Below are 23,588 nucleotides of genomic sequence, written 5' to 3'. Positions count from 1 at the left end.
AGCTCTGTAACTATAAATGATATCTGGTGTTACATCAGAGAATTTCTGATCCAGGCTGAAAATAAGCTTATTCCTAAAATAAATGAAACAAAATGTTAAAACACTGTTTGAAATTCATAAATACAGACATTATTTAAAAAGTAAAACTGAAAAGATCACTTTAAAAGAACACAAAAAACAGCCAAATAATTCTGAAGTACAATAGGAGAATACAAGACACTACAGCAAGAGATCAGATAAAGCATTTGAAAGGTCAAAATACAATCCAAAAAAATGTTAGTACAGCCAAAACCAACAGCAAGTATTTTCTCAACACCACTCCAGTAAAAAAGACGATAAAATAGAATATAAGACAACTCAGGGAAACAAAAAGAGAAAAAACTGAAAACAAGAAGGAAACTAAAAATGAAAAGAACAAATATTTTACCCAAGTATTTGTAAAGGAAGAAACTTGGACAAGATTCAGAAGTGGGTGAATACTTGGAAAATGCAAATTAACAGAAACATGCAAAGTGCTACATTTGGCCAAAAGGAATATCAATTATAAAAACAAGATGGGAGACCACGTCCTAAAGGAAGCAACCTCTGAAAATGATTTAGGGGTTTATTATTAACCAAACATTTTCAATATCTAAGCAATGTGCAGAATATATTAAAAAAGCACATCAAATGTTAGGTTATATCATAAAAACTTGAATATAAGTCACGGGATGCTATGCTCAGACTACATAATAAACAAATGAGACCGCAACTGGAATATTGTGTGTAGTTCTGAGGCTTCATGTATAAACAGTGCATATGCACAAAAATGTTGCATACACCCATTTCCATGCTCACATTGAGATGTATAAAAGCTAAACTTGGTGTAATGCTACTCACATTTTACGGCAGCCACAGCAGGCACTTGATTGTAATCAATCCATAACAATGTAATGGTGCCTGGAATGGCCAAACTATTCCAACTATCATGGATTGCTGTAGTGTTGTAGTGTAGTGTAGAGTAAAGTATGCATTTAGAGATCATACTGATTTTTTGTCCCATGATGATGACTTGTTTCAAAGTTGATTAAGATTTCTAAGAGCTATCCTCTTGCAGCTGTGTGCCGAACTAGGGCCCGCTTTACAAAGGCAGACTTTCAGGAATTGTGCTCTAGGTTTTCTTTCACAAGTTCGATCTACCCTTGGGTTTTTAGCCACAGGAACTTTTCAATGTGAACTGGCTGACCGATCGGGTATTTCTCAGTCATCACTGAGTCATGCCATGCCAGCTGTATGGGATGGTATTATCTGCTTGTCATCCAGATATATTAGATCTCATTACACTGTAGTGCAATACTACCACCAAATAGTATGTTTTCCTTGCCTCCACTTCACTGAGCAGACCTCCTTTTCACATTCACTAAAATTCTTCTTTTTTTCATATGCTTTGCCATTATCTTTTAGTAAAACACTGAACAGAAGGGGCTATTTGTATTGATTTGCATACTCAAACAGCAAAATTTTGTGACTTAAAATTCACGTTGATTGGGATGTATAAAGGGAGAGTGCATAGAACACTGTTTAATGCATCTGAATCTTTTTGTGCATATGCAAATTTCTAGTTTTGTCTAGTTTTGTCTGTGCGCTATGTTGTTAGTGAGTATATATGTAAACCCTTGACGCATATTTTTAAGAAGGCTCTGCTCAGTTTATTTACGCAGTTTAATACATCTGAATTTTTTGTGCATTCGGACATTTCTAATTTTGTCCATATGCCATGTTTTAGTGTGAATTCTATGCAAGTAGGTATGCATGAGTTCCCTGGTCAGCATGCTACAAAAAACATAGCAGTACCTGAGGCTGTGCAGTGAAGTTCCTCCCAGGATATAAGGATATGCTGTACAGTACTCTGACAGACTCGGTGAATTAAACCTACTTAGTCTTGAGCAGAAGAGACTGTGTGAGGACCTAACCCAGGTCTTAAAAATTCTCAAACAGATAAAGTAGATCCAGCCAAACTCTTTCAGCCTTATGGTGAATCACATACGCGAGGACACCATTCCAAATTAAGGGGAAGTGTATCTAGAACTGAAACCAGGAAGTACTTCTTCACTCAAAGTGATGTGGGAATCTGGAACCAACTACCAAGACATGTAGTTGAGTAAGAAAAAATTAAAACCTTTAAGAAGTATCTGGATGAGATATTGGGACAGCTTAGCTACTAAAGAGTCTGATGGACTGAATAGTCTCCTGTGATTTGTCAAATTTCTTATTTTCTCATGTAAAGAAAAATCTAAGGACTCCTAACTGTTAGTATTCAAAAAGTACACCAGTTTGAATGAGAAATATGAATTTTACTTACAAATACTAGGGGGCTCTGCCACCTGCTTGCTTCGCTCGCCAACCCCTGGGCGGGCTCTACGCACTAGCCACTTCACAGATCTGGTGCTCGCGTATGGGAAAATGGACGTACAATTGAAACAGATTGTTATTTTCATGGGAATTGTTACATATTTATAATAGAACTAGCTATTTTACATTACAGTGAGTAATTAACCATAGTAAAAAATAATAAAATGTAATAAATTGAAAGATAATTATGTTTCATGTTGTGTTAAAGGTATTCATTGCGTTATATGTTTTTATTCTGTTTGGCTTTGAAATTAACACACAAATACTTTTTAAACTTACCCTTTTACTGTAAAACATCAGTAAAAACAATTTTTTTAATTAACTTTTCGTCAATATCGCATTGAATTTTGATTCTGTTTTTGGACTTACATCGTGACAATGCAATGTATAACAGCCCGTGAGTGAATATCATTTTTCTCTAATAAATAAACCGAGTTTTTCGAATGTTTGTCCCTCTGATTTGTTAATTGTCATAGCAAAAGCCATTGTAATGAGAAACTGTAAACATTTTAATATCAATGTCATATCAAGATCTCCTTATGTGTCTAATGTTATCCACGGAAGATGTACTACATTACCTTCCTTGTTGCTTGTTAAAATTTTACATGTCATTGCTGTGTAATCGATCGACAATTTTCACGTTAATTCGTTTGACTTCATTGTTTCTCAGTGCTAGGATTGCCCGCATACTCATTTCTTCTGTTGATAACCCTTCGGGATGAAATTCATCAATAAGATTTGGACATAATAAGTCTCCTTTTATTGGGAACTTAAAGTGAGGAAAATGTAAAAACTTATAACAGCTGAAAGCGCAGGAACAGTGGCTGACAAAAGCACTCACACTAATGAGAGGTGAGTGGTTGTAAATGGTTGAGAGGAGGGCGGGACTTGAAAAAATCTCTTAGGAAAAGTCTTGTCTCAAGATTATCTTTTATAATAGAGAGATGTAAACATGGGAACCATTTAAAAACTACTACTTTTCAAATCTACATCTTTGCGTGTGTACTAAGAAGAGCACTGTCTTAAAGGAGATTGTAGCTGTGTCTATCCCAGGTTTCCAAAATCGAGCAGCTACTGAGTTGGCAAGGTAGAATCCAGTCAAATGCGTAACAAAAGAAATTTCTCTGTCCAATAAAGTTTGTTTTAAAAAGGTTTACTGAAAATCTAAAGAAAAACAGTACACGTAAAATTAGAGAAAAAGGTTATTACACCCGCAGGATAAAAGGCAAAAAAGGAAAAAATGTTTCTTCTACAAACTTAGCTTTTTTTTGTTAAAGTTCAGTTACTTTCTATACTTAAAGGTTGTGATTCTGTTATTTCTCTACGGCAAACTTAGAGATGCTTTATGTAATACATTCAGTGCCTTCTATACATACGGCACATTCAATATGGTCAAAACTTTCACTATGATACAAAACTCTTTGAAAACTGTTTGCCTCCATGCCTTACCAACTACAAGGCAGTTCCCAAATAGGGACTAATCTGTAGTCAGAGGAACAACAAATAATTAGAATATTCCATTTCAATTTAGCTTGTGGGGGTTATAATAGAATCTCGCATAGACTGTGCATTAATATATAGGCAAAACACTTAACATAACTAAGAAAATACTATCAATTTAACATAACCTTACTAAATAATACATGACTCTTGCAGAGACAACAACTATGACATAGTCTAAGTATGTTTAACATAATAACAAAACTTTTTTTTTTATGAGAGCATATACACATGTAAATCTTTCATTTTGAAATGCCATATCCTGTCACTTAAAGCTTTTAGCAACTTCAAGGCAGATGCACCAGTTTTGGTCAAGCAGTTGTTCCTTTGTAGCCCACCAAAGTATTTGGTCTTTCCTTCCAGACTCCAAGAGTTACGATCACCAATCTAAGTCTTTTTTTTATGTGACACATTTGGTGTGGTATTGCCAAGTGAGTAGTTGTCAGAGACACATGTAATGGGCAGAATATGACCGTCTGCACCACCTTTAATTCTGAAAATAGAGTTGCAAGAAACACTGCAACATCAATCCTATCTGTCAAGGAAAGTGTTTCTTCTGCAAGAGTGCTCATTACAATCCTTCTTATCTTTTAAGATTATCAAGAGAATGGTGAGAATTTACCTCCATCACCCATTAATATTAAGAAATGTCCACCTTGGGTACCACTATCAGGCACATTTCCAGGAGAGTCATCACTAAACTAAACAGGACCAGTTTTAAAGAGTTATGTCTTAAATATTGAAATTTTAATGTGAAATGTCATGACTTTCATTTCTTATTTTTGTCTCATGGTTGCTTTGTACTGTAGCATACAGTACGTAGTTTTGGATTCAAGGTTGCATACATCAAACATCATATCTGCCCTGCTTTGCTGAGCAACCCATAGAATCTGATCTATCTTTAATTTCAGCTGATCAGTTTCTACATCTGTAAATGGTATTTCACATTTCAGGCCTTTTGAAGAGTCTATTGGGATAGGATAGAGGATGTGTATGTAGTATTCCAGCTGTAAGTGTATAACTCCAATAGAGGAATTCACATCAAAAAGGTTTTATGAAACAAAGATTTAATTATGGAATTACAGTTTCTAAAAAGTCTTTGGAGCCTCTCTAAATAAAGTAATCAACATGAGAAGCAAGTAGTCCACTTACATTGCCATGTTTGTCCAGCTAATAGAATATAGCAGGATCTGCTAATGACGTTATTCCCCCTGTGCTTCTTATTGTTTCTTTGACTTTGATGAAAAAGTACAGTGATGCATATGCAAGCACACAAAGACACTTTTTCAGCTTGTACAATATCCCCTTGCATTTAACTTCAACAGGAGGCCCAATATAAATATCTTAATGTAGTCCTATGGAGTGCACTTTACTCTGCTTTTGACAAATGACTGCCAGGAGCATTCTCAAAGACTCAGAACAGCACACTGGTGAATCCTTTGGAAGTTCACCCCTACCAAATTGTTAAAAACCTCTAGCCACAACGTGAGCTGTGGGCAGTATACCTGTTGGTGTCTCTTTCAAGGTGCATATTCATCTTGTGGAAACGCATTTTTTTTCCATAGATGTGGTAATTCCTCAAAAACCCATTATATTTCCAATTACAGTTCTTCTTCTTTTGCTGTACCAAAAGACATGTCTTTGGTCTGAAGCACATCTGCATTAGAGAGAAGACTGTTCTGCATATAATCATTTAGTTTGATATTATGAGTTTCAACTCTCGATAAATCATGTGAGCCTGTGGTCTCAGAAAGCCCATTAGACTCAGTGTGGCACAAATTGCATCAATCTCTATATTTTCCTCTGGCTTTTTCGGCTCAATAAAGAATTTCGACTGTCTCTGTCAGTGAATTTGATCGATTTTCCTGATTTCTGTGCAAACTGTCTGTTTATTGATGGTTACTGAATATGCTCTATTACCTCAGTAACAGCTTCTGTGTCACTGCTAATAACTCCATTTGACTATCCATGTCTGTTTCAATTACTTTGTTAAATGAATAGTTTTTATCTGTTCTTTGACAAGTTTCAGCCACATTCTGCACTGTGGACACATTATATTTTTCTTAAACATTCCATCTTCCTTAATCTTGAGTGATGTACACATGCACAAATACCTGCAAGTCTTACAAAGACTACCATACCATCTTGTCCAACAGCAACTGCAGAGCCTTTCCATTGTGTAAAATCAACTCATGTATAGTGTACATTATCTCTGATTTTGTTCTTTTTTATCTATAGGAAAAAGCTTTTTCCAAATAGCTCTGAGTATCCTGTCTACAAATGCTTTAGATGTTTCATTTAAAGCTTTGATATGCTGTCCAACTGAAACAGTCATTGTAGATCCTTCAAGAGTTGGTGTTTTGACAACTAGTAAGGCAAGGTCGGGTTTTGTCCAAACATCAGTTGATACGGATTATAGGCATTTACTGTACATTGTGCATAGCCTTTTTCACCACTAGCGTCCAGACAAATGCAGTTTTCCAGTCATATGTTTCACTCTTTTTAACTTTCAAAATGATGTCTGCTATTATTTGGTTGAGTCTTTCTAAAAGTCCATGGACTGTATGCTGTTGTTGTCTTTATGTTAATATTATAATTTTCAGCTGTTAAATTCCCCTTCATTGTCACTCTATTTTCTCTGGTGGTCTGTGAATACTTTTCCATGAGTGGATTGAATATTTTATAATTTCACAAGGTTTATTTGAAGTTGCAATGCTTCATCACTAAAACATGTGAAATGATTATGTGTTGATACAAAGGTTCTTTTTTATATAAGTAATTCTTGTTTGTCCTTGTCTAGGATGTTTATGCAATAAAGTCTGCAACTGGTCAGCTCCAGCTTAATTGAGTGTTTATGAACATTACTGCCCTGACATTCTCAATATCAAGCACAGCTTCAGCTCCCTTTAAAGACGTTCTGCTTAATAGCAAATTGATATCTAGAGGGATCACTTCTATTCAACCATTTTTGATAGCATACACTATTTTTCTAATCAAATTTAGAATCTCTACAGCTTGGTACTAAAATCAACTTATTCACTTTGTTCTGACTGAGCTCACTCACAAAACTATCAAGCCACTTTTCTCCACAAATACTTCAAGTATATGCAGTGTTAATTACTGCAGATCCCAAACATTCTCAATCACAGGCAGATTAATTTGAATATAGCATTCATTGTGCACTGCTCTATGTCATCCACATTTGCATGACTCTCAGTTAACTTCACTTGTTCACTTTTATGCAGACAAGACAGTCTTTACAGTTTACTCTATGGCACATTTTGAGTTTCTACCGAAACTGTCTTATGGAAATATGCACCAGATAATAACAATTTCAAATGGTTCTTCAGATATCACTACACATTTTGTTTTTAATCTGTAAAATGAGCCACATCGGTTTTCAATTGTATTCCAGTAGAAGCTCTTGAAACTGCCATTTTCTCACTGAAGAGGAACATTAACAGCAACTTCATTAAGGCAAAAGTTAGGCTTGAGCATGCAGTTTGAGCCAACCATTTCTGTTTAGTTTCTATATAAGCACTATTCAGCAGTTTGGAATGTAATACAGCACCTAGAAGAGTTATACTGTATCATATTAACATATATAATTATAGCTTTGTTCATATTCAGCTATGTAGTCCACCTTCAAAACTGTACCTTACCTTGTTATACTATCATTTGACAAATGCACCTCATAAACGCTATCCTTTTCCTCCTTCAAAAATACACATTGAGTGTTTGGATTGTTATTCATACCAGTTTTCTTGTTTGTCTTTTGCTAGTATTGCTACCACCATATCTCTTGCCCTCCCATAATCAGAAGTGTCACAGCAAGTGCTTGCTTTTTCTTTTCAAAGTCTATCACTCATCTCCAAATTACAAGTTCACTTTTCCAGCTTTTATATGATCTTTTTTCATTAAAACTTGGAGGGATTTTGTAATTCCCAGTCATCTTTTGCTACTAAGGTTATTATTCAGTAAGCACACCTTTCTGAATGTGAAATATGACTTTCACTTATAAAGATACAAACACATGAATCATTCAGATACAACTACTTTCTAACTAACTGCACATTTGTACTAGAAAGAGCATTGTCTTAAAGGCAGTAACAACAATAATCTAGTCTAAGTATGATTATATAAATAAACAGAAGCCAGATTAGGTCTTTATCGATCTGCCTTAAAAACAGTCCTTAACTCGAACAGCATGGCTTCAAACTCAAAAGACAGGCTTCAAGGCTTGCACACGGCCAAAATGGGGTTCAGGCGTTAATGGTTCAAAAACACTTTAAATAATCAAAAATCTGCTTCAAGGGTGAGAATTATTGTAAACTTCTGTCTTAAAATGACCAAGCCAAAACAACGTTCTTTAAATAATAGAGTGTGTTAAATAACAAAAGCACAAAACATGGCAAGCAAGGGAAACTGGTAAGAAAAGGGAGTCTATGGCAAATAAGACCAGTCACTGACAGTTAACAGCTATTAAAGGTATTTGTTACTGTGAGATATGAGACTTGTGAAAAACTGTAGGAGATCAAAAGTGCATTTTCTTTGTAATTGAATCAGCTCTAAAAAGAAAATGTGCAGCCTGATTTAGTTTATTATTTTCCCGGAAACCTGGACAGAAAGTTTCCACGTTATTGTCTTACATAGGTGGGAAATGATGACTCAACTTGTCATCACAACATGACATGCAATTCACATGGCTTGCAACGGGTATGGATGTGGATAAATAAATGTCTGCATATCATATTCCTATTCCCTTTCAAAGAAAGCAGAAGACGCAGGAGGTGTATTTCTGATAAATAGCTAGAATGGACAGGTTTAAATCTAGAAACATGAAACTAGTATGAATTTTGAAATGGGAAGTTAAAAAATTTTTAAGTCACCACAATCACACATTTAAGAATGGTGTAAGGACCAATAAATCATTAAGTCAGTTTATGAGTTGGATGTCCTGAGTATCAAGTCATACCTTCTGAATGACCTTGAACTCTGGCCATCTAGCAAACTGCTTAGCAGAGGTTACAGCCATCAACTAATTTGTTTACCAACAGTCTCCATTTATCCCTAAATCTAGACAAATACTCTTCAAGACTAGATATTAAGGGAAAGTCAAGAACTGCAGGTTAAAAGCCATACAGACAGTCAAATGATGAGATTTTAATTGCTGAACTATATATAACACTTCAAGAAAACTCTACAAATGGTAAAAGTAATTTATTGCAGTCCTGGTGCAATGCTAGAGTAAAGATAAAAATTGTGCTCTTTTTTTCAATTCACATTTCTGTAAGAAGATTTAGTCAATATCATACCACCTAAATGCAAAATCTTTGAGTTTCACTAAATTTAAAATATGCCTCTATTACTTTTGTATATAAGTCACCAGTCTGTCAGGTAATTTGCAGTCCTGACTGTCTTAATATAATGACAAAATTCTATTAAACTAAAGTTTAATGATTATCCCTACCCATTATTCCAGTTTGCAGTATCTTCACTAATTTATGCATAGAACACTTCATGACCACCCAAGTAATGCACTGTGTCACTTTTCATGTGAGATAGCTGCTACAGAGAACTTTTTTGCATGCCAAAAGCAAAGGTGTAGAGCAGTGTTTTCCAACCTTTTATCTGTGGCGGCACACTTTTTGTAACCCACAAAATCCAAAGGCACACCATGATTCCACTAACTACAAAAACATTAAATTTCATACACATGCTAAACTGTCCAAAGGATCTTGACTACTGGAGATGACATTAAAAATATCAGTTTGAAGATTGGTGCTCGCAGACACAGCATTTAGTCAGCACTTGTATGCCCACTATTCTTCCGCTCTATGAGAGTCACTGGCAAACATGCACCCTTGCAGCTGGACCCCTCTAAGTACTGTGTTTACAAAACAGCAATTGCGGAGCTGCTTCTGTGTCAGCTTCTCCAGGTAGTCTTGTCCTTCTCAGACAGGTCTTGACCACCTATGGAGTGTGTTTTTCTCACATCAGGGCCCAGAGGCACTACACTGTTATCTACAGTTAAATGTTCAGATTTAATGTCATTGTTTAAGTTTAAGCTATGCCATTAAACTTTTTTAAATTCCATTGTGTTGATTCTACATTATTTTTGTGATTCAGTGTGTATTTACTTCAGTGTGTACAGCATTTACTTCATGATTTAACTACTTATTTTATGATTACTAGGGTGCTTCGCCCCCTGCTTGCTTTGCTTGCCAATCCCTGTGTTTGGTTAATCGGATATACAATTTTAATTTTTTTTTCTTTGGAATTGTTTCAGTTTCATTATTTGCACTTTTACTTTAAAGCTTCATTAAAAACAGTATTTTTTGGAGACACATTGTGACAACGCAACGTATAACTGCCCGTGAGTGAATATTGTTTCTGTTTCTCTAATAAATAATCTAAATTTTTCTAATGTTTGTCCCTGTGAATTATTGATTGTCATAGCAAAAGCTATTCTCACAGTAAACTGTAAACATTTTAATACGAATGGCATATCACGATCTCCTTTGGTGTGTAATGTTATTCGCGGAATATATACATTACCTTTCTTTTTGCCTTTTAAAATTTGCATTACTTCTCCATGATCATAAATATACACCTGACTGAATTGTGTATTCTTTGAAATTCAACTTGTCGTTGCTTTAACTGTTGTGGGACCACAGATTCTGATAGCGTATGGTCTATTATTGTGTAAATCCCGTTTTGCGAATGCGAAAAGACTTTTTTGTCTACTCTTTGCCTTTTATTTCTGACCTCGATTTGTCCTGCTCTTTTTTCAATTACACCTGGTTCTGATGATTAATCACCTTTTGTTCGGCAGTAATGCGATCTTTTCTATCTTTTCTTTGATACTGTAGCTACTGACATGATAAAGTGTTACAAAAGTTTTACTTGAACAATCACTGACTTCGTAACCCCAAACATAACTTTTTAGCACCCTCACCAATCCCTCATCCTCCGTGTCTCACCCCCCCCTTACCGCATCAATCAATACCCCGCTATCAGTCTTCCGTGCTGTACTCTGCCCTCCCTCAATCGGACCGAACAGTCACTTAAAACCAAAATGGCCACGACCTGGCTGGGACGCTGCAATACTTTCGAATTTTACTGGTTTCATAATCTCTTATCTGCCGTGTTTCTCTCCAACACCTTTGGGTGTCTATTCTCCGTATTGTCCTTATACGCTTTATATGTGTTGAGCACACAAGATCTGTGTGCACTACGTGCTTTTACACAACTGACTGTTTTTTGATGGATGTGCTCTTATGATACCTGTTGAAAGTAGGGCATTTCTTGCAAGAATCTCATGTTCCACGTCCCTGCGAGACGGCCCTGGGACAGTCTCTTGGCACCAAGTCTCATGTTTACGGTCTCCGCGAGATGCTCCGTGGCAAGTCTCTTTTGTCTCGCGGGTCTTTTAAATATCTTTCGGAAACTTCCGAAAGCTTTTGCTTTCCAGGATTTCCTTTTATACAAGAGAGATATGTTTTAATGTTAGGTGCAATTAATGACAATTAATTACTTACAATGATGCGATTAATTAGTTAATAATACTAATACTGCCCTAATAATAACTCAAAAAGCCTGAAGATGTTTAGGAAAAATTCACATCACTGCGATGTGACAACCAGGTATTCAAAGGAAATCTTGTTAAAACTTGTCTGTCATGGTGGATATTTTTTTCAGCATTTTAATAGAAAATAAAAATCTCCCAAGAAATGTCATTAATGAAAGACTGAGATGTGGCCAGTGTATTTCCTAATCCATCAGGCATGATGAGATTTTCATAATGGCCAGAGCTATAGCAGTTGTCCACTTGTCACCCTCATGATTTTGATCAAATTGTACATACTATGTAGATCTCATTTAGTAAATATTGTAGAACCATATACTTGTTTGAGTTATGAGGAAATCAAGGGCAAGGGATAAGTGTGTTTTATGGTAATCTTATTTAATTGTCTATAATGAATGCAGTGAAAAAGTTCCCCAACTTTTTTTTTAATAAATGAAAAAGAAACCAGGTACAACTGTACTGCTGGACAGTTTAATTAATCCATTTTGGAGGTTCTCTTGTATGTCATCCTCCATTTCTTTTGATTCAGGTCAAGAAAGCTCATAAATCCTTACCTTGACAGAGGAACTCCTGGTAATATAACAATAGGACAATCATCATTCAGATTAGCGTAATTCTAATTCCTAAAATTTCCTTTTAACTAAATACATCTAAGAAAGCATTTTATTGTGGTGGAAAGGTTTCAGGAGAAACAAACTGAATATTTAGAGTGTACTTTTATGTAAGTGATTCCCAAAACAATTCTCCTGCCAATACTGTAATTTTGATTCACCATTAAATTCAGTGATTGTGTCTCTTACTCCAGGGGAAACCTAAAACAAGCAAGTAGGTGTCACTGTTCATAACAAAAAATGTTAAACTTTCCAAATGCAAATTTATCATCTTAAGTTGCATGGGTGATATAGCACATTTGAAGTGTAACAGTTTGTTTATAGATTCTCTGACGTTTTGCTTATTGCTTATTACTTTGACCAAATTGTTGTTGAAGATTCTTGAGCTGTTTGACCTTGTTCTCTGTCTGATGCCTCTTTGGTTGATTCTGGTTTTTGGTACTGCAATAGTTACCAATACAGTAGGTTCTTGTGAAGTTTCATCATAAACTAAAATTAACTCCATTGCATTTTATGCTGCGAAATCACTACCTGTCAGCTTTTGCACATGCATGAGCCTGCCTCTACAACTTAAGACAAAAGTAATTGTGTTAATTTTGTAAGAGTTTGTCATAGACCATTCTAACTGAGTAACAAGGGATGTCAAACTACATGACTTCCCAACTTCCTTCCACTCACTGATATTATGTAAATAATGTCTGAGAACGAAAATCACTTTAAATGTCTTGAAGTGTGATGTGGGCTTAAGAGTATGTGCATATTGCTTTGTACCCTCTGGTCAATGCAGAAGAACATGTTTTTCCTTATGTTTCTAAAGGTCAGCTTAAATCAAACGTAGAAGACAGCAAGAACATATTCTGACTGTGTTTTGCAACAGTTGATAATCAAATCAAGAAATGTAGTTATATTTTCAAAATGTGGACCAATTCTAATATCAAATAAACTTTATTTATAGCTTTTCTTAGGAAATTTGGTGGCTTTTGAAGGTTGAAAAAGCAGAAGAATGCAAAAAGAATATAACATATAGCATGAAAACGATGAACATACAGTGTTAGAATTTATAGACAAATTAAATCAGGTTCTCCTTACAAAAGAAAATTTGAAAGTACATTCAAACAAATAAATAAATAAATAAATAAATAAAAAGGCATTAGAAGTTTGGCCAAAACAAACTTACTTGGCACACCAGAGACCAGTCTAAGTGGGCGCAAAACTCGGAATGCACGCAAAGCTTTTACATCCAATCCTCCTGGTTTGCCTCCCATATGGTGGGATTCCCCTGGTTTGTGTGTCATCTGTTCAAGCACCACACTGAACAACCTGCATGAGAAAAGCAGCACACCCTGACAAACTAATCTGTATATTTATTTATTTTTTATATTTTATTTAATTTATTAAATGCAAGTAACATTCCATACAAGCAAGTCAAACTTGACAAAACTAAATTCAATTCAACCCCCACCCATGAGAAAGAGAGCAAGGCCAACAGCCAGAGTAAATGTTTAACAGTAGAAAAAAGGGGGAGAGAATCCCTTTCCCCAATATAAACACTTATTCTAAAATGCTATTAATTAGATCCTGTCAGGTTTAAAAAAAATTTTGAACAAATCGTCTGAGTGAGAATTAGATTTTTTCCAGTTTCAAATAGTACAGTATATAACATTAGTTACGCACTGACTTAAAAGAGGTGGGCTAGGATTCTTCCAGTTGAGCAAAATTAGTCTATGTGCTAATAGTAAAGTAAAGGCAATTACAGTTTGTTTGTCCTTCTCCACTTTAAGCCTATCTGAGAGTACACCAAACACAGCTGTTAATGGATTAGGAGTGATTGTGACACCAAAGTTGTCAGAAAGGCATTTAAAGTGAAAAATGTTAATATGGTGCACGCCCAAAACATATGGCCCAATGAGGCTGGAGCTCAATTGAAATGTTCACAGGTTGGATCTTGCCCTGGAAACATTTTGGACAATTTTAAAAGAGACAGATGTGCTTGATAAAAGATTTTAAGTTAAGTAATTGTATGCTTTGTGCATATGGAGCTAGAGTGAATTCTGTGCATGGCTGCCTTCCACTACTTTTCTGAAATGTTGAGTAAGAGATCGTTTTCCCATTGTACTCTGGGATCTTTGAAAGGAAGGCACTTTAAAATGTTTTTATATATTATAGAAATACTGTCTGAGTCCTCAAGACTGTTCAATATTTCTTCCAGAATAGAAGTAGGTGGGAGGTAAGGAAAATTGAGCAAATTTTTTAGCAAACTTTCAAATTTGGAAATACAGTAAAACCTCAATTATCCATCACTCGATTAACTGTCAGGGTCAAAGAAAAAATACTGCACACATCAGCACCTACCTATTAGTGTCCTACTACGGCAATGTGGTATGCTGTGAGTTTTGCACATTGGAACAACTCTCCCTTGTGCTAGGGCTTTGTGTTCTTCCCCAGCACCACATGTCATCCAGCATTTTCAAATCACTATGTCAATTACATGCCTTCAGTTGTAATAGCATTTCGTAGCATTTCTCTTTTGTTATAATTAATCTACTAAACATTGTTATGGTTGATAAACGTAAGCATGTGGTGTTGGAATCGTCACAAAAAGTTGGAATTATTAAACATTTATGAAATGGTGAAAGCGCTTTACAGAGTAGGAAGAACAACAATAAATAAAATAAAGCGTGATACTGATGAAATCGAAAAATCTGTCAAAAATGGAATCCACCACCAGTAGTATTATTCTGTATTAATGTTCTTCTGTATTATAATTTTCTTTGTAAATTCTGTTATATTATGTTTTATTGATATATTTTGACGTGCAGGCAGCTGGTGATGCGCTGTGGGGGAGCTGAAAGGGCAGAATGCTGTGTAAGTGATAGGACTAGGTGAAGGGACAGGAGAAGTTAGGAGAAAAAGAAAAGTATGGCGGAAGGAAGTTATGAGTAGGGAGTCAGGATAAAATAAGCAGGAGTGTTTGCAGAATAGAGAAATAAAGAACATGATTGGCAGGAGGTAAACAGATTGGTAGGAAAAGCTTTCTTTTATTGTTTTAGAGGTATAACAGAGTATAATAGAGGGCACCATTTGTTACAGAACAAAGACCCCAAATAAAACCTAGAAAACTCAAGTAAATCTGAGTTGTATTTGCTTATTACACTGTTCATTACAATATTTTGTACAAATTAATTTTGTTAATCCATCCATCCATCCATTTTCCAACCCGCTGAATCCGAAAATTATATTTTGTTAACATAGTTTTGTTTTGTAAATATTCACTAAACTAATCTGCTGTATATCATTTTTAAATTAGCTGTTCTGATATTCGTCTTTTCTCTTATCCGTCAAAGCCTTGTTCACGACCCCTGACAGATAATCAAGGTTTTACTGTAGTGGGAAAATTGTGTTGATGGAAAGTTACATTTGGAGTGTAATTGTCCATAAGATGCAAAGACGTTATCTATGTACAAATCTCTAAGCGATTTAATCCGTTATGTTTTCCAGACATTAAAAACAGTGTAAGTTTGAGAGGGTGGAAAAAGGTGGTTATTGTGCAGAAGTGCCACAGATAAAAAACTTCTCTATCTTTAAGTACTTCCTACATTGGTTCCATATTCTGAGTGAATGAAGCACAATTGGGTTGCTAGTATATTGACGATAACTTGTATTTACTGAGGCACAAAGCAAGGAATATAAAGAAGTACTGCAGGATTTTATTTCTATTGCGGACCAAGCCTGTGGATGTTTATCTGTTTGTGTCAATTTTCAGGTTTTTATAGCTTGTATATTTGCCGCCCAGTAATAAAATTGTAAGTTAGGTAGAGCCATGCCACCTTCTGCCTTAGGTCTTTGTAGGTTCGCCCTTTGGATGCGTGGATGTTTTGAATTCCAAATACAGTAAATGAAGTTATGATTGAATCTAATTTCTTAAAAATTATTTGTTAATGTATATGTATATGGTTTGAAGTAGAAAAAGAAGCTTAGGAGGGACATTCAACTTGACAAAGTTAATTCTTCCAGCTAAAGTGAGATGGAGGGTAACCCATCTATGCAAGTCTTGCTTAAATTTTTATATGCAGACGTCAAAATTCTGTTTAAAAAGAGCTTTATGTTTACTTGTGATGTTTACCCCCTGCGGTGGACTGGCGCCCTGCCCGGGGTTTGTTTCCTGCCTTGCACCCTGTGTTGGCTCCAGCAGACCCCCGTGACCCTGTAGTTAGGATATAGCGGGTTGGATAATGGATGGATGGATGGATGTTTACCCCTAAGTATTTAAACTGATCTACGATGATAATAATTGTCCAATCTAATATTGAATGCTACAGAGTTCACCAGGAAAATCACACTTTTATTCAAATTCATTTTGACTCCAGAGATCTTTTGAAATTCTGCTAATGCTGTTAGGACTTGAGGCACAGTATTTTGAGGATCCGATATATATACGTATACAGTGATCCCTCGCTATATCGTGCTTCGACTTTCGTGGCTTCACTCCATCGCGGATTTTAAATGTAAGCATATCTAAATATATATCACAAATTCTTCGCTGGTTCGCGGATTTGTGCGGACAATGGGTCTTTTAATTTATGGTACATGCTTCCTCAGTTTGTTTGCCCAGTTGATTTCATACAAGGGACACTATTGGTGGATGGCTGAGAAGCTACCCAATCAGAGCACATATTACGTATTAAATAAAACTCCTCAATGATATACGATATGCTTCCCGCGCGGTGCTTCGCACACTTAAAAGCTCTAACAGCCCGTATTGATTTTTGATTGTTTGCTTTTCTCTGTCTCTTTCGCTCTCTCTGACATTCTCTGCTCCTGAGGAGGGGTGTGAGCAGAGGGGCTGTTTGCACAGTGGCTGTTTGCTTAGAAGATATGGATGCTCTTCTAAAAAATGCTGAAAGACTACCTTCACATTGATCCCTTCATTGCGGCTGCTTTATCACGGTGCTTCGCATATTTAAAAGCCCAACAGCCCTATTGATTTTTAATTGTTTACTTTTCTCTCTCTTTGACATTCTCTGCTCCTGATGAGCACTCCTTTGAAGAGGAAGATATGTTTGCATTCTTTTAATTGTGAGAAACAGCTGTCATCTCTGTCTTGTCATGGAGCACAGTTTAAACTTTTGACTTATGGGTGTTATTTCATGTCTAGAGGACTCTAATAATGTTAAAAAAGTATTTAGAAGGTCGTAAACAGGTTTTCAATGCTCTAACTACAAAAATATTAGATTAATAAATAAAGAATCCTACTTCGTGGAAATTTATTTATCTGTCTGGAGCGGATTAACGCGATAAACGAGGATTTACTGTATAACTGTGAAGAGAATATTTATAAACAGTGTGGGAGAGTTTCTAAGGGCTTAAAATACAGTATATTAAAATAACCATACAAACATATGGTTTCTACTTCTCGGATTTTCACCTATTGCGAGGGGTTCTGGAATGCAACCCCCACAATCTAGGATGGATTACTGTAGTACCATATCATCTGCATATAGTGTTATTTTCTGTTCAAGTCCTTCTCTGCTAATTCCCAGAAGCATTTCAAATTGAACTGCCAATGGCTCAAAGGCTATTGCAAATAGAAAGTGGTGACAGTGGGCATCCTAGTCTAGTACCATGTTACAGTTTGAAGTAGTCAGAAACAATGTTGTTAATACAAACTGAAGCCTCTGGACTGATATACAGTAGTTTGATCCATTCACATATGTTTGGACCAAACCCAAATTTGTGCAATGTAAAAGTAGTCCCATTCAACCATATCAAATGCTTTTTCTGCATTCAATAATAAGAACTAATGGGTGTTAGATTTTGTTGGTCAATATCGTATTAGATTAAATAGGCATTGAAGACTGGGAACTAAGTGTCTGCCTTTAATATATCCGGTTTGTCTTGTGATATTATAGAAGGAAGCACTTTCTCAAACCTTCTTGCTAGAATTTTGGAGAGTATCTTAACATGATTATTCAGAAGTGAGATTGGCCCGTATGATGCAAGAATGTAAGAATGTATGATGCAAGATGTAAGTAGTCCTTATTTTTCTTAGGAAAGGCAATAGTTAAAGCTTGACAATAAGTTTGAGGTAGAATTTTATTGTTTCTGGCATCTGTAAATGCTGCTAATAAAAGGGGAGCTAACTTAATTGAATTTTTTTATAAAATTCGGCAGGGTAGCAATCAGGGCCTGCTGCTTTCCCACTCTGACATGAGTTTATAGCATCTAGTAATTCTGAGAGTGTCAGAGGTTTATCCAATTCCTCAACACTGAAAGCATCTAGCTGTGGTATCTGTAATACATTGAGAAACGCATCCGATTGTGTCTTGTCTTCTATAAACTGAGTAGGCTATAAGGACTTATAGTAGTCTTTAAATGTGTGCATAATATTTTTATGGAAAATGATTTTGTCTCCTTCTGTGTTGGAACTTCCTGCTTGTGGATTTGTTGAGCTGAGATCTTATTAGCCTTCTTTCCATGTTCATAATAATGATGTCATGATTTAAAAATGAGTTGTTCCATTTCTTTTGTTGTCAAGAGGTTGAGTTCTGAATGCAAAGCCTGTCTTTTCCTATAAAATATCTCATTTGGAAACTTGGCATGCTCTTGATCTTTTCTGGTAATTTCACTGATTAACTCTGATGGCTTCTTGGTTTCCGATTTATTTTTGTGAGAGATATGAAGCAATCTGTGTTCTTAAAAATTCATTCAGAGTGTCCTAGAGTATTCCTGCAGAGACCTCTGAGGATGCATTTGTCTCCAAAAAAATCAATTTGCTTGGCTATAAACTCTGTACAGCTAATAAAAGTGGGTTAAGACGCCAGCTGTGAGATGAGTATGAGGGCATAATGATTTGAGCTCATGATCAAAGGGGCATTGTTGGAGGTAATAATAGTGTCAAACTTTCAAGATTGAATCTGTAGTCAAACATACAACAAATATGCATAAATGTTTTGTTTTTTTTACAGTAAATTATCAGCATACTACATGAAAAAGGTACATAAAACAAATCAAAGAAAAAAATTACAGTACACCAAATTTACTTTAACAGGTTGGATTTAAGCATAGGGAAGAATATTTTTTAATGAAGACTTGATAAAATCTGATATGGGATGCTGTGTAGACAGGTATGATTGGAATGTCAGAATGATAACCCAGAAAAAAGTCAAATCTATTAAAGAATTTTACATATAACATAAAATAAAAAGTCAAATAAAATCACAGTATACTTGTGATATGGCTGCACATTAAAAAGGTTGCAGCTCACTGTGACAGTATTTTTTAGTATATAGCTACATGTTTGAACTAGGCATGCTAAAGCCTGCAGGGGAAACTACATCAATGTAAGGTACAAAAAGAGATGAACAGTGTAGCTTCTCACATCACAACTAAACCATGTAATTCTGATTAAACTCTTTTCCTACTGAAATATAGAGGATGTTACATAAAAAAACACTTACCCTACAATAACAATGACAAAATCCAGTAAATTCCAGCCATTGCGAATGTACGAACTGGGATGCATAACTAGACCATATGCAATGATTTTTAAAAAAGTCTCAATGGTAAATATAATAAGAAAGACATATTCCACTTGTTCCTGATAAAAAGAGACAAAAGCAAGAAGAAAAATAGCTTATACACTGCAATAGTAAAACCCATACAAATACTGAATATGTTAAACAAATTAAAGAATCTGTACAACTGTGGAACATTTCTGCCATTTATATAACATGAAAAAATTATTCATAATGGCCAGATATAACAGTAGAAGATGTATAAGATTCTACACAGTGCAAATTAATTACTTAAAACATTGTCTTGTTAACTGACAGACCTTTAGATCAGTCAAGAACATCTAAATCTAACATAAAAATAATTTCTAGACATTTCTGAGATAATATTTATCAGCAAGTGTTAAAGCATTATAACATCAAGTGTAAAAGTCAATAGGAGGGCCAAAGAGAACAAGAGCTAGAGAGTCAGGATTGTAATGTGTCCCTACCACTAACCCCACCTTCATTCTTTCTTAGATCTGTTAACTTTCATTTGTCCTTACTGTTACTTACTTAATTACTTACCCTTTTTTTTTCCAAAAGTCCAGTCTTCAGCCCCCAGAAGAATGTGTACCAGTGCCTTGTATGGCACCCTCAGGAAAAGCAGAATACATTTTCTCAACTGTATTTTCAGATCCATCCAATAAGACTGCATTTGAACATTGTTTTGTACTTTTTAGTGAGGTCTAGAATCTCAGGAGGCAGGGCTTTTGTTAGGAGTTGACTGCGTCCCTGTCTCAACTACACCTTTTTTTTCTTTTTGTTTTGTTAATTTTCAGTTCTTATCATTGTTAACCAGTGTGGATGTTTCCTTATCTGACCTCAGCATTATGTTTATCCCCAGAAAAACAAATAAAAAACAGAATTTATTTCAATAAGAAAAAATGTTATTATGTGTAACAGAAACACGTACATACCAGAACATCTCTATATATAATTCACTAATGCAAGACAACCATGGAAAGCACGCCGGAAGTGGCGTGGATTCACTGAGCCGCCGACAAGTAAGACACCTATGGCGCACGCAGGAAGGAGCTACGCCCACCAACTCCTGGCAGCTCCGAGCCACGTTGACTGTTCATAGAGGCATGTTTCTCGCGGAGGTGAATTGCCATATGTAGCGTGTAAAACGGTTTGCGAGGGGTATCTCATAGGATCCTTAAAACAATCCTTTACAACTGAGGTTAAAACACAATGAAGTAAGCAGTCTTTAAAAACCGAGTTTTCGGTTACGACACTGTGTGTTGGTTCGTTCCGTGCATTGTTACAATGTTGCTTTTCTTGCTGATTTATTACATTACCGATTTTTCAAATGTTAATTTTCTCCCTGTGCTTAAAAATCATTAAAAAACCGACCTGATTTTGCGCGTACGGTACGCCGCGGGTTGGCTAGTCAACATAAATTGAGTACACTTCCTTCATGTGATATGTTTTGTCACCAATGTTCAGCCCAACATTGTAATCAAGACAGTAGAAGTACGGTTTTTTGTAGAATTTACTTATAATATTTTTTTCTGATCCTTACACATGAGAGGGTAGAATGTCAATGCCCAATCAATCCACATGATGGACATGCCCATTGTGTTACTGTAAACTAACACAGCAAAGGTTTAATGACTTCTATATTTCCCAGCACAAACATTGACAGCTGCTGCATTGAAAATAATGCTTAGTAAGCTAACATCTTTCTTGTCCTTCCACTTGATCACAATTTTACCTTTTTGTAACCAAATTCACTAGGCATAAAACGTCAGTTTGCTCATACAGTGCTGAAGGCATCAGTTTCACTGTGTTAATGTCTGATAACCAAATCACACTGAACTCACTTTCTTTTCTTTCAACTAATGGTTCAGTTTCAGTTTGTCCTAAAATTGGTTTTACATTTTTTGCTTACATGCCATTTCATGTTTTGGTTGAAGGCTCAGCCACACTCACAAATACTAATGAGTTACAATGGAGTGGCAAAAGGCAAAGAAATATTATTTTTTTGGCAGCAAGATGTAATTTTATCCACTAGATGGCAGAAGAATACTGTCTCATGTAGTTTGGGATCAACACTGTACATACAAGCAATACAGCTATCCCTAAGAAACACCCAGGCTTAACCTTATTTACATAAAATTTCCAAGCCTAAGAGAAGCCCTGGGTTCGTTGCACAATCACTTGAGGGAGCTTTAATAACCAACTTGACCACAGCTGTTTGCTTTTGCACTACCTTTACAATCCTTACCACTGAATAGGTCTTTTTTTGTATTTTATTAATACAATTTTAAGTTTTGACTTTGATTTGCTCTTAGCGTAATGCTGTTGGAAAATTGTGCTTTTACCGTACACTAAATACGACTTTAATTTGTGTGTTTTATTTCAATTTGTTTTTACTTTAGAATTAAATATATAATTGTGGGCTCAGAGCTAAAGTGAGAAGTGTTCTGTAACTGAAATAGCAGGCAGGTACAAATTACCTTATTAGATCGTTAATAAAATTCTGGGGTTTGTGCAAAATATACATTGATAGTAATTCTACAAAAATAACATTGTTAAAACAGTGACATTGTTTATTAAAATATTTATTAGAATGTATATGTTTAAGCTTAGAAAAAGTGATCAGTGTGTGTGCTTGTAAGAAAACAGGAAATGGAGGCTTGGGACTTTAAAATGAACATGTTTCATTTCTCTCCAAAGTAACTTAATTAACAATCAACCAGACCATGGGAAGTTATCCGTTGTTTGAAATGTCTGACTGATGCAGTATCTTGCATAAGGTAGTTGGCAAGGCTCTGTAAATTCAAAGGATTTTAAAATAAACAGGAGAAGTAGGAAAGAAAGAGAAACAACTGCCAAAGAGAAGAAAGCAAGGTTGGATTATGCTACCTATATGTTGTCCCTTAACTCTTGTGAGAGATGGCCGGCAGCTTATCCTGGCCAATACATCCACACCGCCAGATGGAGTCCTCCCTGCAACATGGAGGTGCCCAGAATTCCCGCAGGGCATCATGGACAATGGAGTTCGGTTTCACAGCCCTGCTGGATACTGTGGGAGCCGCCAGGGGACGCTGGAAGGAGACACCAAGATTGTTTCTATTACAACCCGGAAGTACTCCCAAGTCAAGGGGACGGAAGGACAGAAGTATCCGTTCTAAAGAAAAATATAAATCTTCATCTGTGCCAATGGTTCATGTGGGCTGAAGGACAGGAGCACTTCCGGGTCATGTACTATTTAAAGGACTGTGGGAAACCCAGCAAGATGAGCAGGAGTTTGGAGGAAGTGCGACAGAGCTTCTGGGTGGAGAGGAGGATTTATTGTTTATTATTGAATTGATTATTGTGTATTGTGGAGGTGGAGGTGCTTTGTGCACATTATAAAAGAAATTAAAATTATTTCTGGGACTTTTACCTGGTGTCTGGACGTATTGACTGTGGGTTACACGGGGCAACAGCGACCCTGCCTTCAAATGAACATAAGTAAGGATTCACACAGTTTGAGTATTACTTTTCTGAAGTTGTCCAGTTATTTACTGATATTTAGCAATGACCAATGATTATTAATTAAAGAAACTGTGTCCATTTATGTTACATACTGTCAGGGGTAATGATTAGTCCTTGGCTTCTGTTAGACTATGTAGTCCCTTTAAAGGTATCCATTGGAGTACAAAAACCCGACAGGAGCAGTGATTCTTGGCTTTTGCTAGTTCATTCTGAAGTGTAGCACTTTCAGGGGAAGTTTCATGGGCGAAGTGCCTCTAGCCCCTGGTAAGGTATCCAAGTTGAGGTAGTTAGCCGTGTTGAGATATTCTTGCTTTGTACTTGCGCTTATCTGTGCTGAGTGAATGTTGAATAGGTAAGTTTTGAAGGATGTATGTGTGGATCAAGGATAACAGTGCAGGCATTTCCAGTATTAACTTTGTCCACCAATGCAAAAAGAGGTTAAAGTGTCTTTCCTGGACA

The 23,588-nt window shown here is 35.9% G+C and overlaps 1 protein-coding gene across 1 annotated transcript in view; it reads right to left on the bottom strand.

The window, feature by feature from the left end:
• The window catches only part of LOC120542743 (voltage-dependent L-type calcium channel subunit alpha-1D-like), a 210,354-nt gene that overhangs the window by 139,416 nt on the left and 47,350 nt on the right, over positions 1–23,588 (bottom strand). Inside the window, exons 4-5 of the mRNA XM_039775380.1 lie at positions 19,548–19,687; positions 13,268–13,410 (exon numbers count right to left, since the gene is read on the bottom strand). Of these exons, the coding sequence (XP_039631314.1) occupies positions 13,268–13,410; positions 19,548–19,687 (283 nt within the window). The remainder of the gene's footprint in view (positions 1–13,267; positions 13,411–19,547; positions 19,688–23,588) is intronic.

Source organism: Polypterus senegalus, chromosome 13 (assembly GCF_016835505.1).
Source record: "Polypterus senegalus isolate Bchr_013 chromosome 13, ASM1683550v1, whole genome shotgun sequence".
Lineage (NCBI taxonomy): Eukaryota > Metazoa > Chordata > Cladistia > Polypteriformes > Polypteridae > Polypterus > Polypterus senegalus.
This window is presented reverse-complemented; position numbering and strand designations above follow the sequence as displayed.